Source organism: Ochotona princeps, chromosome 4 (genome assembly GCF_030435755.1).
Source record: "Ochotona princeps isolate mOchPri1 chromosome 4, mOchPri1.hap1, whole genome shotgun sequence".
Taxonomy (NCBI): Eukaryota; Metazoa; Chordata; class Mammalia; order Lagomorpha; family Ochotonidae; genus Ochotona; species Ochotona princeps.
In genome coordinates this window covers 5,582,922-5,600,644 of record NC_080835.1, presented here as the reverse complement: position 1 = coordinate 5,600,644, position 17,723 = coordinate 5,582,922, and the positions used below count along the sequence as shown (strand labels likewise).

At 54.1% G+C, this 17,723-nt stretch overlaps 1 protein-coding gene across 20 annotated transcripts in view; it reads right to left on the bottom strand.

The window, feature by feature from the left end:
* Positions 1–17,723, bottom strand: part of NRXN2 (neurexin 2) — a 108,309-nt gene that overhangs the window by 87,117 nt on the left and 3,469 nt on the right. For 13 of the 20 annotated variants that reach the window (XM_004596714.3, XM_004596715.4, XM_058662847.1 and 10 more), the window contains exon 2: positions 11,755–12,734. In XM_004596714.3, coding sequence (XP_004596771.2) covers positions 11,755–12,484 — 730 coding nt within the window. In that variant the 5' untranslated portion in view covers positions 12,485–12,734. Of the gene's footprint in view, positions 1–11,428; positions 11,506–11,754; positions 12,735–14,939; positions 15,056–17,723 lie in introns of those variants that run through there. The other 7 variants (XM_058662849.1, XM_058662850.1, XM_058662838.1 and 4 more) reach the window with 6 other exon arrangements.

The following is a 17,723-nucleotide window of genomic DNA, read 5'->3' as shown; positions in this document are numbered from 1 at the left end:
CCTGGCTTCTGAATTCCCTTAGGCCAGCCAGCCCCAACCACTATGGTCATTTGGGGAGTGAGCCAGCTAATGAAATATTATTCTCTCTGTCTCCCCAGCCCTTTTTCCTCTGTAACTCTTTAAAACAAATAAAGCAATTTTTTTTTTTTAAGGCAAGGAACCTGGCCCAGTGAGATAATTTAGTGGCTAAATCCTCGCTTTACACACTGAGATTCCATATGCACACCGGTTCTAATCCCGGCAGCCCCACTTCCCATCCAGCTCCCTGCCTGTGGCCTGGGAAAGCAGTCCAGGACGGCCCAAAGCCTTGGGACCCTGCACCCGCGTGGGAGACCCGGAAGAGGTTCCTGGCTCCTGGCTTCAGCTCAGCATCTGCTCTAGCTCTTACAGCCATTTGGGGAGTGAACCAGTGGATGGAACATCTCTCCCTCTCTCTGTAATTCTGCCCTTCAAATAAAAGGAAATTGTTGAGAATTGCTAATTGTGGAGATTTTCGCCCTGAACCAGACCACCAGATGCCCAAGGGACCCTGAATCTCAGACGTTTCCAGCAGACTGACAAAGCATGCCTGGAGAGGTGCGCGGCGTCTCCGCTACCATTTCCTTCTTTCAGTGATTGTGCCTGAATGTATCTGAGTACAAACCAAGTTCTAGCTAGATCTGTTTGTTTACCGGTATTGGTTCCTGTAACTCATGTTTACTTATCCTGCTGCCTGAGACCTGGTGAGTGTTTTCCAAATCCCTTGTGATCTATTGTTAGAGTAGTTTGAATGCTGTTGTTTAGTTAACTAGTAACTTTCATCTGCCTGCTTGCCCTGCAAAAAAAATCATGGCATAAGTTGCCCAGTAAAATTCAAGAAAGTGTGCATTGGTTCAACTTGCCTTTGCATCCCCTGATTTTCAAATTCTGCTCTATGTGGCCATCACACCTTGAGACCTGGTCCCCACCAGAGAGACCCCGAAGAATAAATAAATCTTTTTTTTAAAAGAGTTACAGAGAAAGGAAGAAACATACAGATGTCTTCCATGTGCTGGTTCACTCCCCAAATGGCTGTGTTAGCTGAGGCTAAGCCAGGCAGAACTCAGAAACCAAGAGCTTCATCAAGGTTCTCCTTGATTGACAGGGTCAAGTTCTTGAGCCATCTACCACTGCTCTTCCAAGGCCACTAACAGAGAGAGGGTTGAGTTATAAGTGGAATAGCCAGGATACGAACTGCTGCCCAAAGGGGAGGCTGGTGTAACAGGCAACAGCTCTATCCACTATGCCACAAAAGCAGCCCTTACGGATTTAACTTTTCTCCCAGAAAGCACAACCCACTTGGTAGGCACACCATGCCCTCACCCACTCAATTCAAATCCCCTATACCACCCAATAGCCTGTCCTTTGCTTTCCACCCCTGTAACTAGGAGTCAACCTTCAAAATAAACCCAAATTCCACCTCCTCCTGGCCATTAATGTTCATGAGCACAGTAGCATTTCTTAGTCACTTGGAACCCTACCTAGCTCATTTATAGAGGATTCCATACACTAAGTCATTCAATGCTTATGTTATTACCTCCACTTTACAGAATGGCCCATTGAAGGACAATGTGAATAAAGACATTGCCAAGTTCACACAGCTAGGCATCAACAAAGCTTGAATTCAATAGCCCCATTATCTCTCTCTCTCTCTTTTTTCTAAGATTTATTTATTCTATTACAAAGTCAGATATACAGAGAGGAGGAGAGACAGAGAGGAAGATCTTCCGTCTGATGATTCACTCCCCAAGTGACCGCAATGGCCGGTGCTGTGCCAATCTGAAGCCGGGAACCTGGAACCTCTTCCAGGTCTCCCACGCGGATGCAGGGTCCCAAAGCCTTGCACCGTCCTCAACTGATTTCCCAGGCCACAAGCAGGGAGCTGGATGGGAAGTGGAGCTGCCGGGATTAGAACCGGCGTCCATATGGGATCCCGGGGCGTTCAAGGCGAGGACCTTAGCTGCTAGGCCACGCCGCTGGGCCCTCCTCTCTTTTTTTTTAAGATGTATTTATTTTTATTGGAAAGTCAGATATACAAAGAGAAGGAGAGACAGAGAGGAAGATCTTCCATCTACTGGTTCACTCCATAAGTAGCCACAACAGCCAGAAATCAGCCAATCTGAAGCCAGGAGCCAGGAGCTTCTTCCCATATGGGTACAGGGGCCCATGGCTTTGGTCCGTCCTCCCCTGCTTTCCCAGGCCACAAACAGGGAGCTGGATGCGAAGTGGAGTAGCCAAGACACAAACCAGCGTGCATTTGGAATCCCAGTGCATGCAAGGTGAGGACTTTAGTCACTAGGCTACCGTGATGGGCCCCTAACAAGTTTAAAACTGCTATTTTCTGAGACTGATACCATGGCTCAATGGGCAAATCCTCCACCTTCAAGCATTCGTAATGCATCCCTTACGGATGCTGGATCACGTCTCAGCTGCTCCACCTGCAATCCAGGTTCCTGCTTGTGGCCTGGGAAAGCAACAAAGGATGGCCCAAGTGCTTGGCCCCTGCACATACACGGGAGACCAGGAAGAGGCTCCTGGTTTTGGATTAGCTCAGCCTCAGCCACTGTGACCATTTGGGGAGTCAGCGAGTGGATGAAAAATTTTTCCCTCTCTGTCTCTCCTTCTCTCTGTAAATCTGCCTTTCCAATAAGAATAAGTAAATCTCTTTAAAAAAATACTACTTTCTCAAAAAAAGAGCCTCTTAGGCTCCATCAGTCACTCACTGCTAGCGACCGTGATTCTAATGTGCTTGGCAATGCTGATCTCCAAGTTCACAAAACCCAAACCAGAGCAAGGAGTGTGCCAGTCATTGCTTGCCATCTCCTCCTCTGGGGGGAAGCTGACACAATGACGGCACGGTAGAACAGGCAGGCGTCATACCAGACAGGACCCCACCTTAGCTAGAACCATCGCAGCAGTCCCTGATAAGGAATCAGGAGCTCCTCGGGTCATCCGCGAGAAGTCAAGTCCCATCCCAGAGGCTGTGCTTAGAGTGACAGAGGGGGGTGAGTCCTGTTGGAAAAAGGTCCCCCCAGAGACGTGTGACAGCTTTCCAGGGGCGTGATTCTCCCAACCCCTGGAGGATCCCAGGGACCTCCAAGGATTCCTGTCTCTGTCCCACTTCCATTCCCCTCTCTGTGCTAAGATGGCAGACCAACACACTCAAGCAAGCCTCTACACAGGCTGTCTTAAGAGACAAGCTCGTGGGAGACTCGGAAGAGGTTCCAGGTTCCCGGCTTCGGATCGGCGAGCATCAGCCCGTTGCGGCTCACTTGGGGAGCGAATCATCGGATGGAAGATCTTCCTCTCTGTCTCTCCTCCTCTCTGTATATCTGGCTGTAATAAAATGAATAAAAATCTTAAAAAAAAAAAAAAAAAAGAGACAAGCTGTAGGGCCCGGTGGCGTGGCCTAGCGGCTAAAGTCCTCGCCTTGAATGCGCCAGGATTCCATATGGGCACCGGTTCTAATCCCAGCAGCTCCACTTCCCATCCAGCTCCCTGCTTGTGGCCTGGGAAAGCAGGGGAGGACGGTGCAAGGCTTTGGGATCCTGCACCCGCGTGGGAGACCTGGAAGAAGTTCCTGGCTCCTGGCTCCGGATCGGCACAGCACCGGACATTGCGGTCACTTGGGGAGTGAATCATCAGACGGAAGATCTTCCTCTCTGTCTCTCCTCCTCTCTGTATATCTGACTTTGTAATAAGAATAAATAAATCTTAAAAAAAAAAAAAGAAGAGAGAGAGATGAGCTGTAGCCCAGGGCATTGAGGGTGGTAACTGGTTTCTGATGAAACACCCCCAACTCCTAGGGAGCCTCAATGACCAAACTCAGGTGGTCAGCAGACACAACTCTCCTTTCTGGAGGCAGGTGGGGAACTGAGTAGTGTCAGTTCAGGGTTCAGATCCCAGCTCTCGCCTCTCTGAGCCTCCCTGGGTACTGTCCAGAAAAAGGAGAGTTAGCATTATGTGGTCATCCCAAGGATTAAAAGAGAGAGACATCCTGGAGCCTGTGCAGTAACTCAACAGCCTAATCCTCCACCTGCAAGCACCAGTATCCCGTATCAGGCCCAGTTCTAATTTTGGATGTTTCACTTTTTTTTTATAAGATTTGTTTAGTTTTATTGTAAAGGCAGATCAGGTTTATGGAGAGGAGAGATAGGGAGAGAGAGAGACCTTTCATCTGTTGTTTCATTCCTCAAATGGCCCCAATAGCCACAGCTAAGCTGATCCGGAGCCAGGAGCCAGGAGCTTCTTCTAGTTCTCCCATGCAGGTACAGGGTCCCAAGGCTTTGGGCTGTCCTTGACTGCTTTCCCAGGCTACAAGCAGGGAGCTGGGTGGGAAGTAGAGTATCCAGAAGACAAACTGATCCCCATATTGGATCCCAGCAGTTGCAAGGTAAGGATTTAGCCATCCTCCTTGCTTTCACACTTGGAACGTAATGGAGGAAGACCCAAGTCCTTGGAATTCTGTACCTGCATGGGAGACCCTGGCTTTGGATTGGCTCAGATCTGGCCATTTTGGCCATTTGGGGAGTGAACTACTGGATGGATGACTCTGCCTCTCCTTCTCTCTGTGAACTTACCTTTCAAATAGAAATAAAATAAATCTTAAAAAAAAAAAAAGAAAGAAAAGAAAAGAAACATCCAAATTGTAGCCATGGCCAGAGGTGTAAGCTGTCCCTCTGGTCTCCCTTGCCCAGGATCTGACTCTGTGTTGTAGATGCTCCACGGCTGGCCTTCTTAGCTCTGCCCTCAATCTCATCCTCCTTCCAGCTCAGCTCCCTGGATGCTCCATCTACAAACTGCCCCCCATGCTCAGCGTTTTGGCTTCCCATGTCCAGTATCCTGGACATCTCTGTGAAAGGACACCCAGGGCCCCCAGGGCCTCCCAGAAACCATGTATTTGATTCCAAACCCATCCCCCATGCCTACTCCACCCTCCCTCTCAGCCCTTCCAACCCTACAGACCTGAAACCTCACCATCTCTGACTTCCCCTTCCACCCACCCAGATGCCAAGACCCATATTTCAAGCTCAGCAACAGATGCCCTCCACCCATGCCAGCTTCCACCCGTGCTCCTTGCCATTTCCTCAAAACAATCAAAGTTCAAAGCTGAGCTCTATCTTACCTGAGCTGTCTCTCCTGCCGCCTCACTCTGCCTCTTCCTAGAATCCTTACACATTTATCCTCCAGTTCCTTAAACCTACAGCTCTTACCTTTCTCAGGCACCTGTTCAAAATCCTTTGGCAGCTCTATTTGCCAATGTGCTGTACGCAGTCAGCATCCACTAAGACCTGTTGGCAGGTTTCAGCTGACTCCCCAAGACCTGGCCTCACCTTGCCTCTCCTGCTCGGTTTGCTGTTCTTGGCCCTCCACTTCTCGCGGCCCCTCTGCAGACTTTACCCACATCTCCCCCTCCCCTACCTTCGTTCTTGCCAGTGGCCTCCACAGCATGGTCAGCATGGCCTTCCTAGACCCATTATGGGTCCCCATCCTTGAAATAATAATAATAACGACCTCTGATTCACCACTAAATTTGAACTAGATACTCACTGAATTCTTACAACCAACAGATCAGATCAGCATGGTTACACCCATTTTGTAGATAAAGGAAGTCTAAAGGCTAGGTGTTCACCTGTTGCCACAGTAGCAAAGTCAAGTATAAACCCAGTGGTGAACCCCAGGGATCTCTGCGGATCACCACACTGCCCGCCCAACTGCACCCCGGGCATACTGCACACTCGACTCTGCTGGATTTTCAAAACGACATGCCATCGACATGCTAGCCATCGAATCAAATCACTAATAAATGCTTGAAATACACACAGCTCTTGAAATAGGGCCCTGCTGCCCTGCCAGCCTACTGAGTGTCCCTTATCTGAAACAGTGGGGACCAGAGTGTTTCAGATTTTTTAAAATTTTTAAGTTATTTACATATTCATCATGAAATCGCTTTGACACTAGAACCCAAATTTATTATTTTCCCCCAAATTTCTGATTTTTTTTTTATTTTTTTTTTTATTGGAAAGTCAGATATACAGAGAGAAGGAGAGAAAGAGGAAACATCTTCTGTTCGATGATTCACTCCCAAAGTGACTGCAATGGGCGGTGCTGCGCTGATACAAAGCCAGGAGCCAGGAACTCCCTCCAGGTCTTGCATGCAGGTGCAGGGTCCCAAGGCTTTGGGCCATCCTCGACTGCTCTCCCAGGCCACAAGCAGGGAGCTGGATGGGAAGTGGAGCTGCCGGGATTAGAACTGGTGCCCACATGGGATCCTGGCACATTCAAGGCGAGGATTTTAGCTGCTAGGCCACCATGCCGGGCCATTTTTCTCAAATTTAAACCCAAAAGTCAGGCATGCTCTCTGTACACCTTACACACATTGTGTGAGGGTAATTTTACACAAAATTTGACTGAGTTAGGCCAGGTGTGAAATTTCACACCTGGAGTATTTTGGAGTTTCCCCCTTAGGGATTCTCAGCCTGTATTTACTAAACATGTCCTCTGTGCCAGTCACTGTTCAAAGCCCATTATTTGAATTAGCTAGTTTAATTCTCATGGCAATTCTAATATTATCCCATTTTACAGATAAGGGAAAGAAAGCTGCTGCTTAGGCTGCCTGGGCACAGAACCAGTGTTCTTAAACACACGCTGGACTGCTTTCCTCTCTGCTTCTTCAACGAAACAACCAACTCCCAGCGCAGAGTCTATTTTTATTTCTGACTCTCCCAGAACCCCGTCCCCCAACACATAGCCCATCACAGGGGAGGCTTTGATTACTAGCCATCGAATCAAATCACTAATAAACGCTTGAAATACACACAACTCTTGAAACAGGGCCCTGCTGCCCTGCCAGCCTAGGCATGACCACTGATTTCCTATTTTCCTCCCAAGCCAAGTGTGGACCTGCCACTCTGTCTTTGACATCTAAATCCTGTCTCCACCTAGCATGTGCCCCTACACACCTGCCCGCTCATCCTTCCTTTGTCACATCTCAGCCTCTTCGCCACACAGAGAGGACACGAGGACTCATGGATTGTTTCTGCTACCCCAGCTTGAATGAAGAATCAACAGTGAGTAGGTAGACTCCTGACCGCTCACATTCAGCTGTCTTCAGTCGTGTGTGTGTGTGGGGGGGGGGGGGGGGCCAGGCTCCACCCCCAGAGGGGAAAAAAGTGCAAATTTCCAAGCATAGAGACTTTCAGGCAGCGAGCAAGACCAGAGACCAGGAAGCCATGATTCCCCAGGATCCGCAAACCCATCTGCACATCAAACATCAGAAAGCAGATTAATGTGTCTTGCATATAAAACTAGAGCAATTTTTACTAATGTATATTTTATTCACCATGATGCCAAATATAATATCAAAGTCATCTAAAAGCTTTTTGAATTCATAGTAGCTTTGCATCATCTTTTTTCACAAAAACAGATATAAAAATAATAAGTCCTCTTTGGAAGAGGTAGCATGACATATTGACTTCAAAAAAGTCCTCAGGGCTGGTGTGGTAGGGTAAGCCTTTGCCTGGGGTGCTGGCATCCCACATGGGCACCAGTTCAAGTCCCAGTCACTCCACTTCCCATCCAGCTCCCTTCTAATGTACTTGGGAAAGCAGTGGAGGATGGTCCTAGATTTTGGGCCCCTGCACCTCAGAGGGAGACCCAGCAGCTCCTGGCTCCTGGCTTTAGATCAGTCAGCTCCAGCAGTTGTGACTGTTTGGGGAGTGAACCAGGGTATGGTAAATTTCTCCCTGTCTCTCCTTTTATCTTGTAACTCTTTCTTTTCAATAAACATAAATAAATCTTTTTTTAAAAAGTCCTCAATTGCAGAAAGTTAGAAACCATTCAAAGCAGAGAATAATGAAGTGGCTATCATTTCCAGGGAAGCTTAGGAACTCTGGCCCCTGCTGATCCTGGATTCCTCCTCTTCCCACCCCAGGAACAGTGGGGACTCATGCCTAGCCCCTTTGGCTGGATGAGAATTTACTAGAAATATAATGAGTACAGGACATTACGCAAACTACTGGGAAAACAGAGAACAAATGTATCAGTATCTGCCTACTACTCAAGTAACACTTTCCAGAACATCCTCTCCCCTACCTGCCCACTGGGGTCCCTGAGATGACATTAAACCACCACCTCCATCCACTGGCACTCATACAGTCTGACAGCAAGGAGTGACACACCCTCCCCCACCTCCACCACAGACACGGTTCCCCCTATCTGAATCAGTGACCACATGGGTTTGTAATCACCTCCTCTTTGTAATAAACATTTTTTTAAAGATTTATTTTTTTTTTGTTACAAAGTCAGATATACAGAGAGGAGAGACAGAGAGGAAGATCTTCCGTCTGATGATTCACTCCCCAAGTGACCGCAATGGCCGGTGCTGTGCCGATCCGAAGCCAGGTCTCCCACGCAGGTGCAGGGTCCCAAAGCTTTGGGTAGTCCTCGACTGCTTTCCCAGGTCACAAGCAGGGAGCTGGATGGGAAGTGGAGCTGCCGGGATTAGAACCGGCGCCCATATGGGATCCTGGCGCGTTCAAGGCGAGGACTTTAGCCGCTAGGCCACGCCGCCAGGCCCATAATAAACATTTTGAAATTAACTTTAAGAACAACAAGTATCAGAAGGAATGAGGCTACAGGGTGGGGTGAGGTGGGGTGAGCCGTAGGGGTGTTGCTCTGTCTGTCTCCTCTTAAAGCCAGTCATATCTGTGATTCCCATGGCCACCCCCAACACACCTCTGAAAATCCGCACAACCGCCTTTCCCAATACTCACACAGCCTTACCCCAAGCCTTTATTCCCTCCAACACTTCTTAATATCTTCATTCATTCCACACATCTTTATCAAACACCCACAAAGCACCTGATGCTATATTAAGCACAGGGAAGGCAGAAATGAATGAAGATACCTCTCTGTCTCGGGTGACAGACAAACCCCTCTCATGACGGATCATGTGTGCACATCACATGTACAGGCAACCCTGGTGCCTCAGCTGTGTAACACTCACCTACTATCTTATGTTGCTTTTCCTTCTTCCATGAGCTGGTAAGTCTACACACACACACACACACACACACACACACACACTGCCTCAAATACATACACTCAGCCAGAACTCACAGTTCCCAGCAGTAGCTGGATGACAGGTGGTTAGCCCAGTGGTTAAGACACCACTTGGGGGCCGGTGCAGTGGTGCAACAGGTCAATCCTCCATCTGCAGTGGCACCCATATGCATACCAGTTATTGTCCCGATTGCTTGATTTCCCATCCAGTTCCCACTTACGGCCTGGAAAAGCAGCCAAGAATGGCTCAAGTCCTTAGGACTGTACCCAAGTGAGAGCCCTGGAATAAGCTCCTGGCTCCCAGCTTCAGACTGTTCCACCTCTGGCCATTGCAGGCATTTGGGGAGTGAGCCTGTGGATGGACACGCTCTTGCTTGTCTCTCTTCCTCTCTCTGTAACTTTGATTTTCCAAGTAAAAGAAAGAAATCTCTTGGGCCCAAGGTGATAGCTCAGTGGCTAAATCCTTGCCTTGCAAATGCTGGGATCCCATAGGGTGCCAGCTTATGTCCCATCCGCTCCACTTCTCATCCAACTCCCTGCTTGTGGCCTACAAAAGCAGTGGAGGACGGCCCAAAGCTTCAGAGCTGATCCGAAGCCAGGAGCTTCTTCAGGGTCTCCCACTTGGGTGCAGGGTCTCAAGTACTTGGGCCGTCCTCCACTGCTCTCTCAGGCCATAAGAAGGGAACTGGATGGGAAGAAGAGCAACTGAGACACGATGCAGCAGCCATATGGGATCCTGGTGCTTGCAGGTGGGTGATAAGCCTGTTGAGCCATCAAGCCAGCCCCAAAAAATACATCTTAAAAAAAAAAAAAAAAGAAAAGAAACCACTTGGAACACCTGCATCCTGCATCCAGCAGTGCTCAATTCAAATTTCACTTTTACTTCCAATTCCAGCTTCCTGCTGATGTAGACCTGGGAGGCAGCAGAGAACAGAGCATGCAGCTGGATTCCCACTCCCCACCCCAGGCTCCCAGAGGGCTCAGTCCAGCCCTGCTGGTGGTGGCATCCAGAGGGTAAGCCAGCAGACGGGAAAGCTCTCTCTTTTTTCTCTCTTTCACATAAAGAAAATTGATTTTTTTAAAAAACTCACCTGATGCACATGTGGCACACCTCTCTGATACACAACCATCCCTCTCACACACACACACACATTTACTCAAACACATCTTACACACAACTCCACAACCCTCACTCCAAAGTACACCCTTATTGAATAGCTTGCGCGGTGACTGACCAATGAATGCTTTTCCAGGGAACAGACCCAGGCCCAGGTGAGCCAATGACACCCTGACCAGGCAGTGTACCTCTCCATAGCTCAACCTTCCTACCCCACCAGTATCCACTTAGAAGCCTGGTTCCTATCATTGGCTTAGAAAGGTCCGGCTGGGGAGGAAAGAGCTCCCCCCATAGGAACCGGGAAATTAATTTATGGTCCTGCAAAGACTCTTCCTGATGTCTCACCTCAGGGAAGCCTCAGGGAACTCACACTGCCACGTGTGTGCCACACATTCGCCCAGCTCCGTGACATTCCACACAAACACTACTGCTCTGACTGCACCCTGGCCCCCGGTCCCCCTTTCACACATAAACTCGACACCGCTAGAGGCGAGGAGCCCTGCCTGCAGGCAACACACAGACACCGATCTCACAGTTTAGGGAACAACTGAACTCCTCAGAGAAAAGGCGAGAAGGTGCTGGCTGAGCTTAACACACACAATTCCTGAAGAGAGTTTCACAGCCTTGTACAAACAGAACCCCCCCACACACACACACCTTCCCCAAGACACTATCAAAGCTAACGTGTTCATCTTCCACAACTTCCAGGCAAGTGAAGCGACCAAAATACTCTTCAAAACCTAGGCGGTCCCCTTTTCTCCCTAGGCCACTCCAGCCAGTGGCCACACACGCCCCCAGGGAGGGAGACAGGCGCACCCCTGCTGAGCCCACCCATACACCTGCTCAAACTCACCCCCAAGCTGAAGGGAACCCTCCCCGCAGGCGCACAGCCAGACCCAATGGGAAAACGCCTCTTTATGAGCCTCCCCTTCCTTTGCAGCCCAGGCCCAGACAAGACCCCCATACTCAACCCCCGTCCAAGGGGCAGCGCGTGGCGACCCCTACCCCAGCCGGCACCAGCCAGGGTCTCGATGTCTGTAAGCAGAAGCCTCCACCCACTGCCTCTCCCCGGGGAGAGACCACCAACCCTGTGGCTCCTCGTCAAAACCAAGAGGCCGCCTCAGGCTCTTCCCTGGCACTCCCTCACTTTCCCCTCACGATCTGTGGAGCCACCGCTGGCAATCCCGTCTCCCGCACCCGCCCTGGCTCCAGTAGTCGTGCCTTTCTCACCCCCACCATCCTCGCGCCTCAGGCCCCACGGCCGCCATCCTGTCAGGGCCCACAGGCAGCAGCCATTTCCCCGCCCTTTCCTAGCGGGTCTTCAGACTGCGGCCAGGGCCAATCACTACCATCCCTCCTAAGCCCCGCCCACGGTCCCGCCCACAGTTTCTCCCAGGACCCACTCACGCTGTGGCGCCCCTACACCGGCCACGCCCACATGTCATCAGCCCCACCCCCGCACCTCTGGCCACGCCCACCGGCCTCCGACCCGCCCCAGGCCTGGCCGTGCAGCACTTCCACCTGCTCGCTCTCCGGGCCGCGCACAGGACTCTCACCTTCGCTGCAGAACTTGCCGCCGAAGCCCGTGTGGCTGCAGTCGCAGCCCACCTCGCCGGGTGCCAGCACGGTGCAGAGGCCGCCGTTGGCGCAGGGGTTGCGGGCGGGCGCGCAGAGCGGGTCAGCAGCGGCTCCGCGCAGGCCCTGGCTGCCCAGCAGCGCCGGAGGCCGCTCTCCCAGCTTCAGGTTGGCCAGCAGGCCGCGGAAGGGAGGCTCGTACTTGACGGTGCTGAGTGTGAGCGCCGAGAGGCGCACGTCCGGCGGGATGCCACCCACGAACAGGTCGCTGGCCACCTGCATCTCGCGCCGCTTGGAGCGCACCTCGGCGGCGCGGGCCTCGCCGTCCACCGCCAGAGCCGTGCGGCGCGCGTCGCGGGTCAGCAGCACCATGTGCCAGCGGTCGTCGGCCACCAGCGTGTCCAGCTGCAGCGTGGCGGGCTCGGCGCACGAGAGCGTGAAGCGCAGCCGCAGGCGCCCGTCCACCACCAGCAGCTCCAGGAAGTCACAGTCGCCGCCGTCGTCCAGGTAGAGCAGCAGCGCGCGAGTGGCGTTGGTGCGCAGACTGAAGCTGAGCTCTCCACTGCTCGCCGCGCCCGCCCAGCGCGCATAGCGAGCCCACTGCCCGGGGCCTCCGCCGAACTCCAAGCCACCGGCGCTCGCCGCCAGCGCCAGCAGCAGTAGCAGCAGCGGCAGCAAGGGTGGCGGTTGCCACCGGCCCCCGGGTGCCATGCCTCCGGCGGCCCCCGCCCCACCCGGCCCCCGGCCCCGCTCAGGCCTCAGAGCCGCGGGCACATGGGGCGGGGAAGGGGGCCGGGCGCCCCCCGCGCCGAGCGGGGCTCCCTCGCGGGCTCACAGTGCCATGAGGCCGGGCCGAGGGGCGCAAGGTGCACGGAAGGCCAGATGCTGGGTTCCCCTGGGCGGGGACTGCAGAGCGCCCCTCCCCTGCCGTGGGTTCCGATGGAAGACGGGATAGGGAGACCTGTGAGGAAACAGAAGGAAAAGGGTTAATGAGGGACTCAGGTGGATGACCAAGTGCCCAGCCGGGTAAGAGGTCCGCCCTGACCTAGACAGGGTCTCCAAGCAAGAATGGACACCAGAGACGGGTGTACTGGGGGCCCAGAGTCGGAGGGGAGAGGACACTTGGTGGGGGCGTGATTGACTTGGGATACCGACAGGTAAGGAAAGTCAGCCAGTTCTGACGCCCTGGGCCTGCCCCAAGCCAAGGAGCCAGGCGTCAGGACCACGGCCAGCTCCCCCAGGGGCAGGGGGTGCCTCAGAACTGCCAGCGTAACAGCTTGGGGGCAGAGCCGCCCCACCACCATGCCCAGCGCCCACCTTCAGCCACAACTCTGACTCCCTCATCAGCTCTTAAGGACAGATAATGAAGTTGCTAAATAATTCATTGGGATTAATTAAGTGCCAATTCATCAATGGCCTCACACAGTAGCTGGGCTGAGAAAGGGGACAAGGCAAATCAGCCAGCCACCAGACTCAAAGACCCAGGCCCCCACCAACCCCTGGGACCCAACTCCAGGTTTCCCATTCGCCCCACGACGCCCCTTTGTCGGCCCAGCCTCACCGCTCAGCAGCTCAGATCCTGGCTCCTGTCAAGCTAAGTCTCCAGGCCCTGCTCTGGCAGTCTCGGGACTGGGCCCGCTACCTGGGCTCTCAGCTCCTCCCCAGGGTGCCCCCCCATCCAGGTCTTGGGGGATCTACCAGGAGGAGGCAGGCAAACTCATTTGCATAAAATTGCCTTTCTGAAATGATTACCCTTGTAACGGGCTGTCAGAGAGCAATTTATACCCCACGCCGGGGAGGGGAATTTGCATCTCGTTAAACTCCAAGTCGTAATTATTTATATCCAACAACCCTCCTGAATATTGCATTGATTTTATTTTGGGGAAGGAGAGAGGGAAAGAGGTGCCGAGAAGCTGGAGAGAGAAGCGAGGAGGGGCCGGAGTGGAGGAAAAGACGAGGAAAGCTTGAGGAGGGGGAGGTAGGGGTAAGGGAAGGAGGCCGGTCCATCAAGGGAAGCCGGAAGAGCACAGCAAACGGTGGCCCAATGGGGAGCGCGGCCAGACAGCAGGGAAAGTCAACTCCAACTCCAAGCAGCCGATCTGGGGCATTGTTACAAATGTTATTTTACTGAATGGCTCTGAAAAGTTCCATGATTCCCTCACTCACCCACTGGGGATATCCATGGAGAGGGTATGGAGTCGCCCAAGGTCGTAAAACCACTCAGCAGGCAGCCAGATCCCCATCCCTAGCTGGACTGACTTGGGTACCACAGGTGCAGCTCAGAGAGTTGGGACCTCGAGGAGGGGTAGGAGCTGAGGGGAAGGGGCAGGGGCTGGGGAAGAGGGAGAGGGGCTGAGAGAGAAGGGGAGGAGCCAAGGGCAATGTGGGGATTAGCTGGGGGGGGGGCGTTGCCGGGTTGCAGGGGCCTGAGTGCTGAAGCAAGTGGAGCAGAAAACACCCGAGAGGGCCATCTGAGAAGCCACCTGCAAGAGATCCCCAAAGTTCAGCCGGCCCCTGCTCCTGCTCGAGTCCTTGCACTGGGCTGCTTCTGACCCCTGCCCTCCCACTAGCAGCCCCCCAAACCGGGAGACCCACATCTGGTGCCCCAGCACCTTACCCAAGGCAGTGGGCAACAAAGGCTCAGGCATACAGCCCCCACTCCCTACAAACACTGTCGGAGTTATATATAGCTTTGCCACTGCCGCTCCTCATTGGGTAATGGAGATAATTAACATGCGCGGGCTAATTAGCCAATCAAATTAAATGCAACACCTGCTCCCAGCCTGATTGACGCCCTCACCCCCCAACACACACGCACCCCCCATACACACCCCAGCTTTCAGGCAGGAAAAGACCAAGCCCTTCTTTTTTTCTAAAGGAGTAGCCAGAGATGCTCTCCTTGTCTCCTGCTGAGGAAGCACAGCCCAGGTGGTCACCCATGGCCCTCCTTCCGCCCCTGTGGGGTCTCCATCTCCCTCTGGCCTCACCTTTGTCCGCCTCATTCCAGGCCCTGCCCCAACTCCAGACACTATTTGGGGAGGGAAGTAATTAGCTATTGATTTCTTCTGTGGAAGGAATAGACTTGCATGCCACTGACCACTCATCCCCCTGCTAGGGACAGAGTGGGGCCTGTCACCCCCACGCCCCCTCCTGCTGTCACACTCACATTGCCACACCTGCAGAGCAGGCAGAGGGGCTCCCGAGCAGCTTGGGCAGGGGAGGGCTGGGAGGCCATAGCCTGAGAGCCAGCAGGAACGGGACCATTACCTAGTGGTGAGCTGGGAGGGGGGTGTGACAGTCAGGAGGGTGGGCACTGCACTGGTTAGGGTGTGGAGGGAGTGGTGGACGCCACCACTGCGGCTGAGAAGGCTGTGGGGCCCAGGCTGACTGCTGGCAGGTCCTCCGGGAAGGAGCGAGGGGAGGGTCTGGGCTGCAGGGCCCCTCCAGCTCATTATTCATTCTCCCTGCAGCCCTAGGGTCTGCAGCAGCACGGGCAGCTGGCTTGGTGCCGGTGGGCACTGGGGCTGCAGGGCTGGTCAGCCTTCCCCAGGGCTCTCCCTGGGGACTCTTGGGGCAGCTGGAGGTTCATGAGTCAGAAACATCCCCCAAGGGAGCTATGAGCGGACACCTGGGTCCTCGCCCCCACCCTACCCTGTGGTGCCCAGGACACCTGCCGCTCTTTGCCACTCCTTTCCCTGCCCTGTCTTCACTGCATGCCCACCTCCACCCCCAGCCCGGGACACACACCAGGGTTCCTGCTGACCCAGTCTTCCTCCACTCACTCCCCGACCCCCACCCCAAACTCTTGTGGGGTAGAAGTTGCCCTGTGTCCCCAGAGTCCAGGCACAGTCTGACACACTCCCAGACCCACAGTGTCTCCCCAGCACCCAAGCCTAGTGCAGAGGGTACCGTACTGCACACTGGCGCCAGCACTAGAGCCCCACCCACCACCCCCGGCAGCCCCTGAAGACCCCACCTTCTGCGATTCTGTATCCACTCTGCTCTCTCGCGCTCCCTACCCACAGAGAGCCCCTACACGCCTTGTGCCTGGCGCAGCTGAAGGGGGCCGGGAGGGGGAGATTAGAGTGGCTGCAGGGCCTCTGGTTACTCTGTCCCCAACTCTTCCTGGGTCCTTCTGAGCCCAACAACCTCCTCCTTGTCTTCCAAATAATTCTGGGGCTCCCCGCTCTGTGTCAGGCACCAGGCTGCCCCCGCCCCCACCCCCAATGAGCACTGTTGGATTCTAGAGGAAGCCTTTATCAGTGAGGAAGCTAAGAGCCACAGACACACTTGCCTAAGGTCACAGTGCCAGTGGAGGTTGGCTGGCCCCTAGGTCTCTGCCTGTTCATCCTCCTGCACTGTCCACAGGCAGCTGGCAGCAACTAGGGCTCTGGCCCTGAAGACAGACGCTTTGTAGCCCACAAAGCTCGTGAGGCAGAAACTGAATCTGAGAGGGGGGCACTAACTGACCAAGAATCACCAGAAAAGCAAGGCCAAAGATGTCCCCCTTCTGCAAACCACCACCGCACCTGCTAGTCCAGACCTGAGGCTTCCGTGCCTCCTGACCACAGGCCTCGGCATCCACCATACCAGCCGGGCCCACCGAGCAGTGGTGAGGTAGTGGGGCAAGTGGCTCCAGGCCCTCCCTGGCTGCACCCCTGGCGCACAGGCCTCTCCTGGCATGGCGCCTTCTGTGGCCAGGGCCACACTTCACACCCACGCCAGCCTCCCTGCTCTGGCTCTCCTCTCCTCACGCCAGCAGCCGGCATCCTCTTATGCCAGCTGGGAGCGAGACAGCAAGGGACCCTCCCCCCCACCCCCCCAGGCGCTGGAGAGGAAGAGCTGCGTTTACACACATTCTGGTGGCCCCAGACGGCAGCCAGTGGACAGGTGGGAGGAGGGCATGTTATGGGGAGGAGGGCTTAGACAGGGAAGAGGGAAGCGAAAACTTTTAGCTGAACCTAAGGAGTGACTTGCTTATAATCCAGGACATCCCACAGTGTGGAGTAGGCTGCCTTCAGGGTGTGTGTGTGTGGGTGGGTGAGTTCCCCGTGTGTGGAGGTGTTCAAGCCAAGTAGGATGAGCACTGCTCAGAGGAGTACAGGAAGGGGGCCCAACATCATAAGGGGTGGGGGAGAGACAGCAGATGGGTTGGGTTGGGGGGGTGCCCCCTGCATTCCCATCTCACTTTCTTGTTCCTGCCTTCCAGCTGTGAAGCTCCTAGCAGAGCTCAGGGAAAACTCTAGCAGGTCCACACCCAGCCACTGGCACAGCCTCACTGTGTGGAGAGGCAGCGGCTCTGCCACCTGGGCCCTAACGCCAGCAGCTCTGGCTATGGGACCTGTGGCAAGGCACTTAGCCACCCTAGCTTCCAGATGCGTAAGAGGTAACAGCTGCATTGTCAGAGGGAGAAGTCAGACTATGTGTCAAGTGCTTAGTACGGTGCCCAGCAGGGACGAAAGTGTGGGTAAGTCTGTGTGTGCCAGCCATGACTTTGAAAACTCCTCACTGGTACCCTCTCATAGTTGACCTGGAGCACGCGAGCCCCGTGCTTTCACAAGCCTCATCTGGGCTTGATGAGGGCCGTGAGCTCTGCCCAAGGTTACTCAGAACTGGGGCTCAGGTTGACGTGCAGTGGAACCTACCTGCTCCCCACCCCAAAGTCTTCCATTTGCTGGGTGCCCAGTCCCACCTGGCTAGGGGCAGAGGGAAGGGGACAGAGATAAGAGGAGCCAAACAAATTGCAACTGCACCAACAGGATTGGAAGAGCGAACAGTTGTGAGCAGGCATGCCTGGGGGGTCCCCTGTGTGTATGCAGAGAAGCAGGAGGGCGCTTGAACACGTGGAGGCTGCAGGGGGGATGAGGCAGGATGCCACTGCAGGTGTGTGGGGTGGAAAGAACCAGTGGGCTGAGAATGGAGGTGTGACAGCCTGACTCCATAGCCTGAG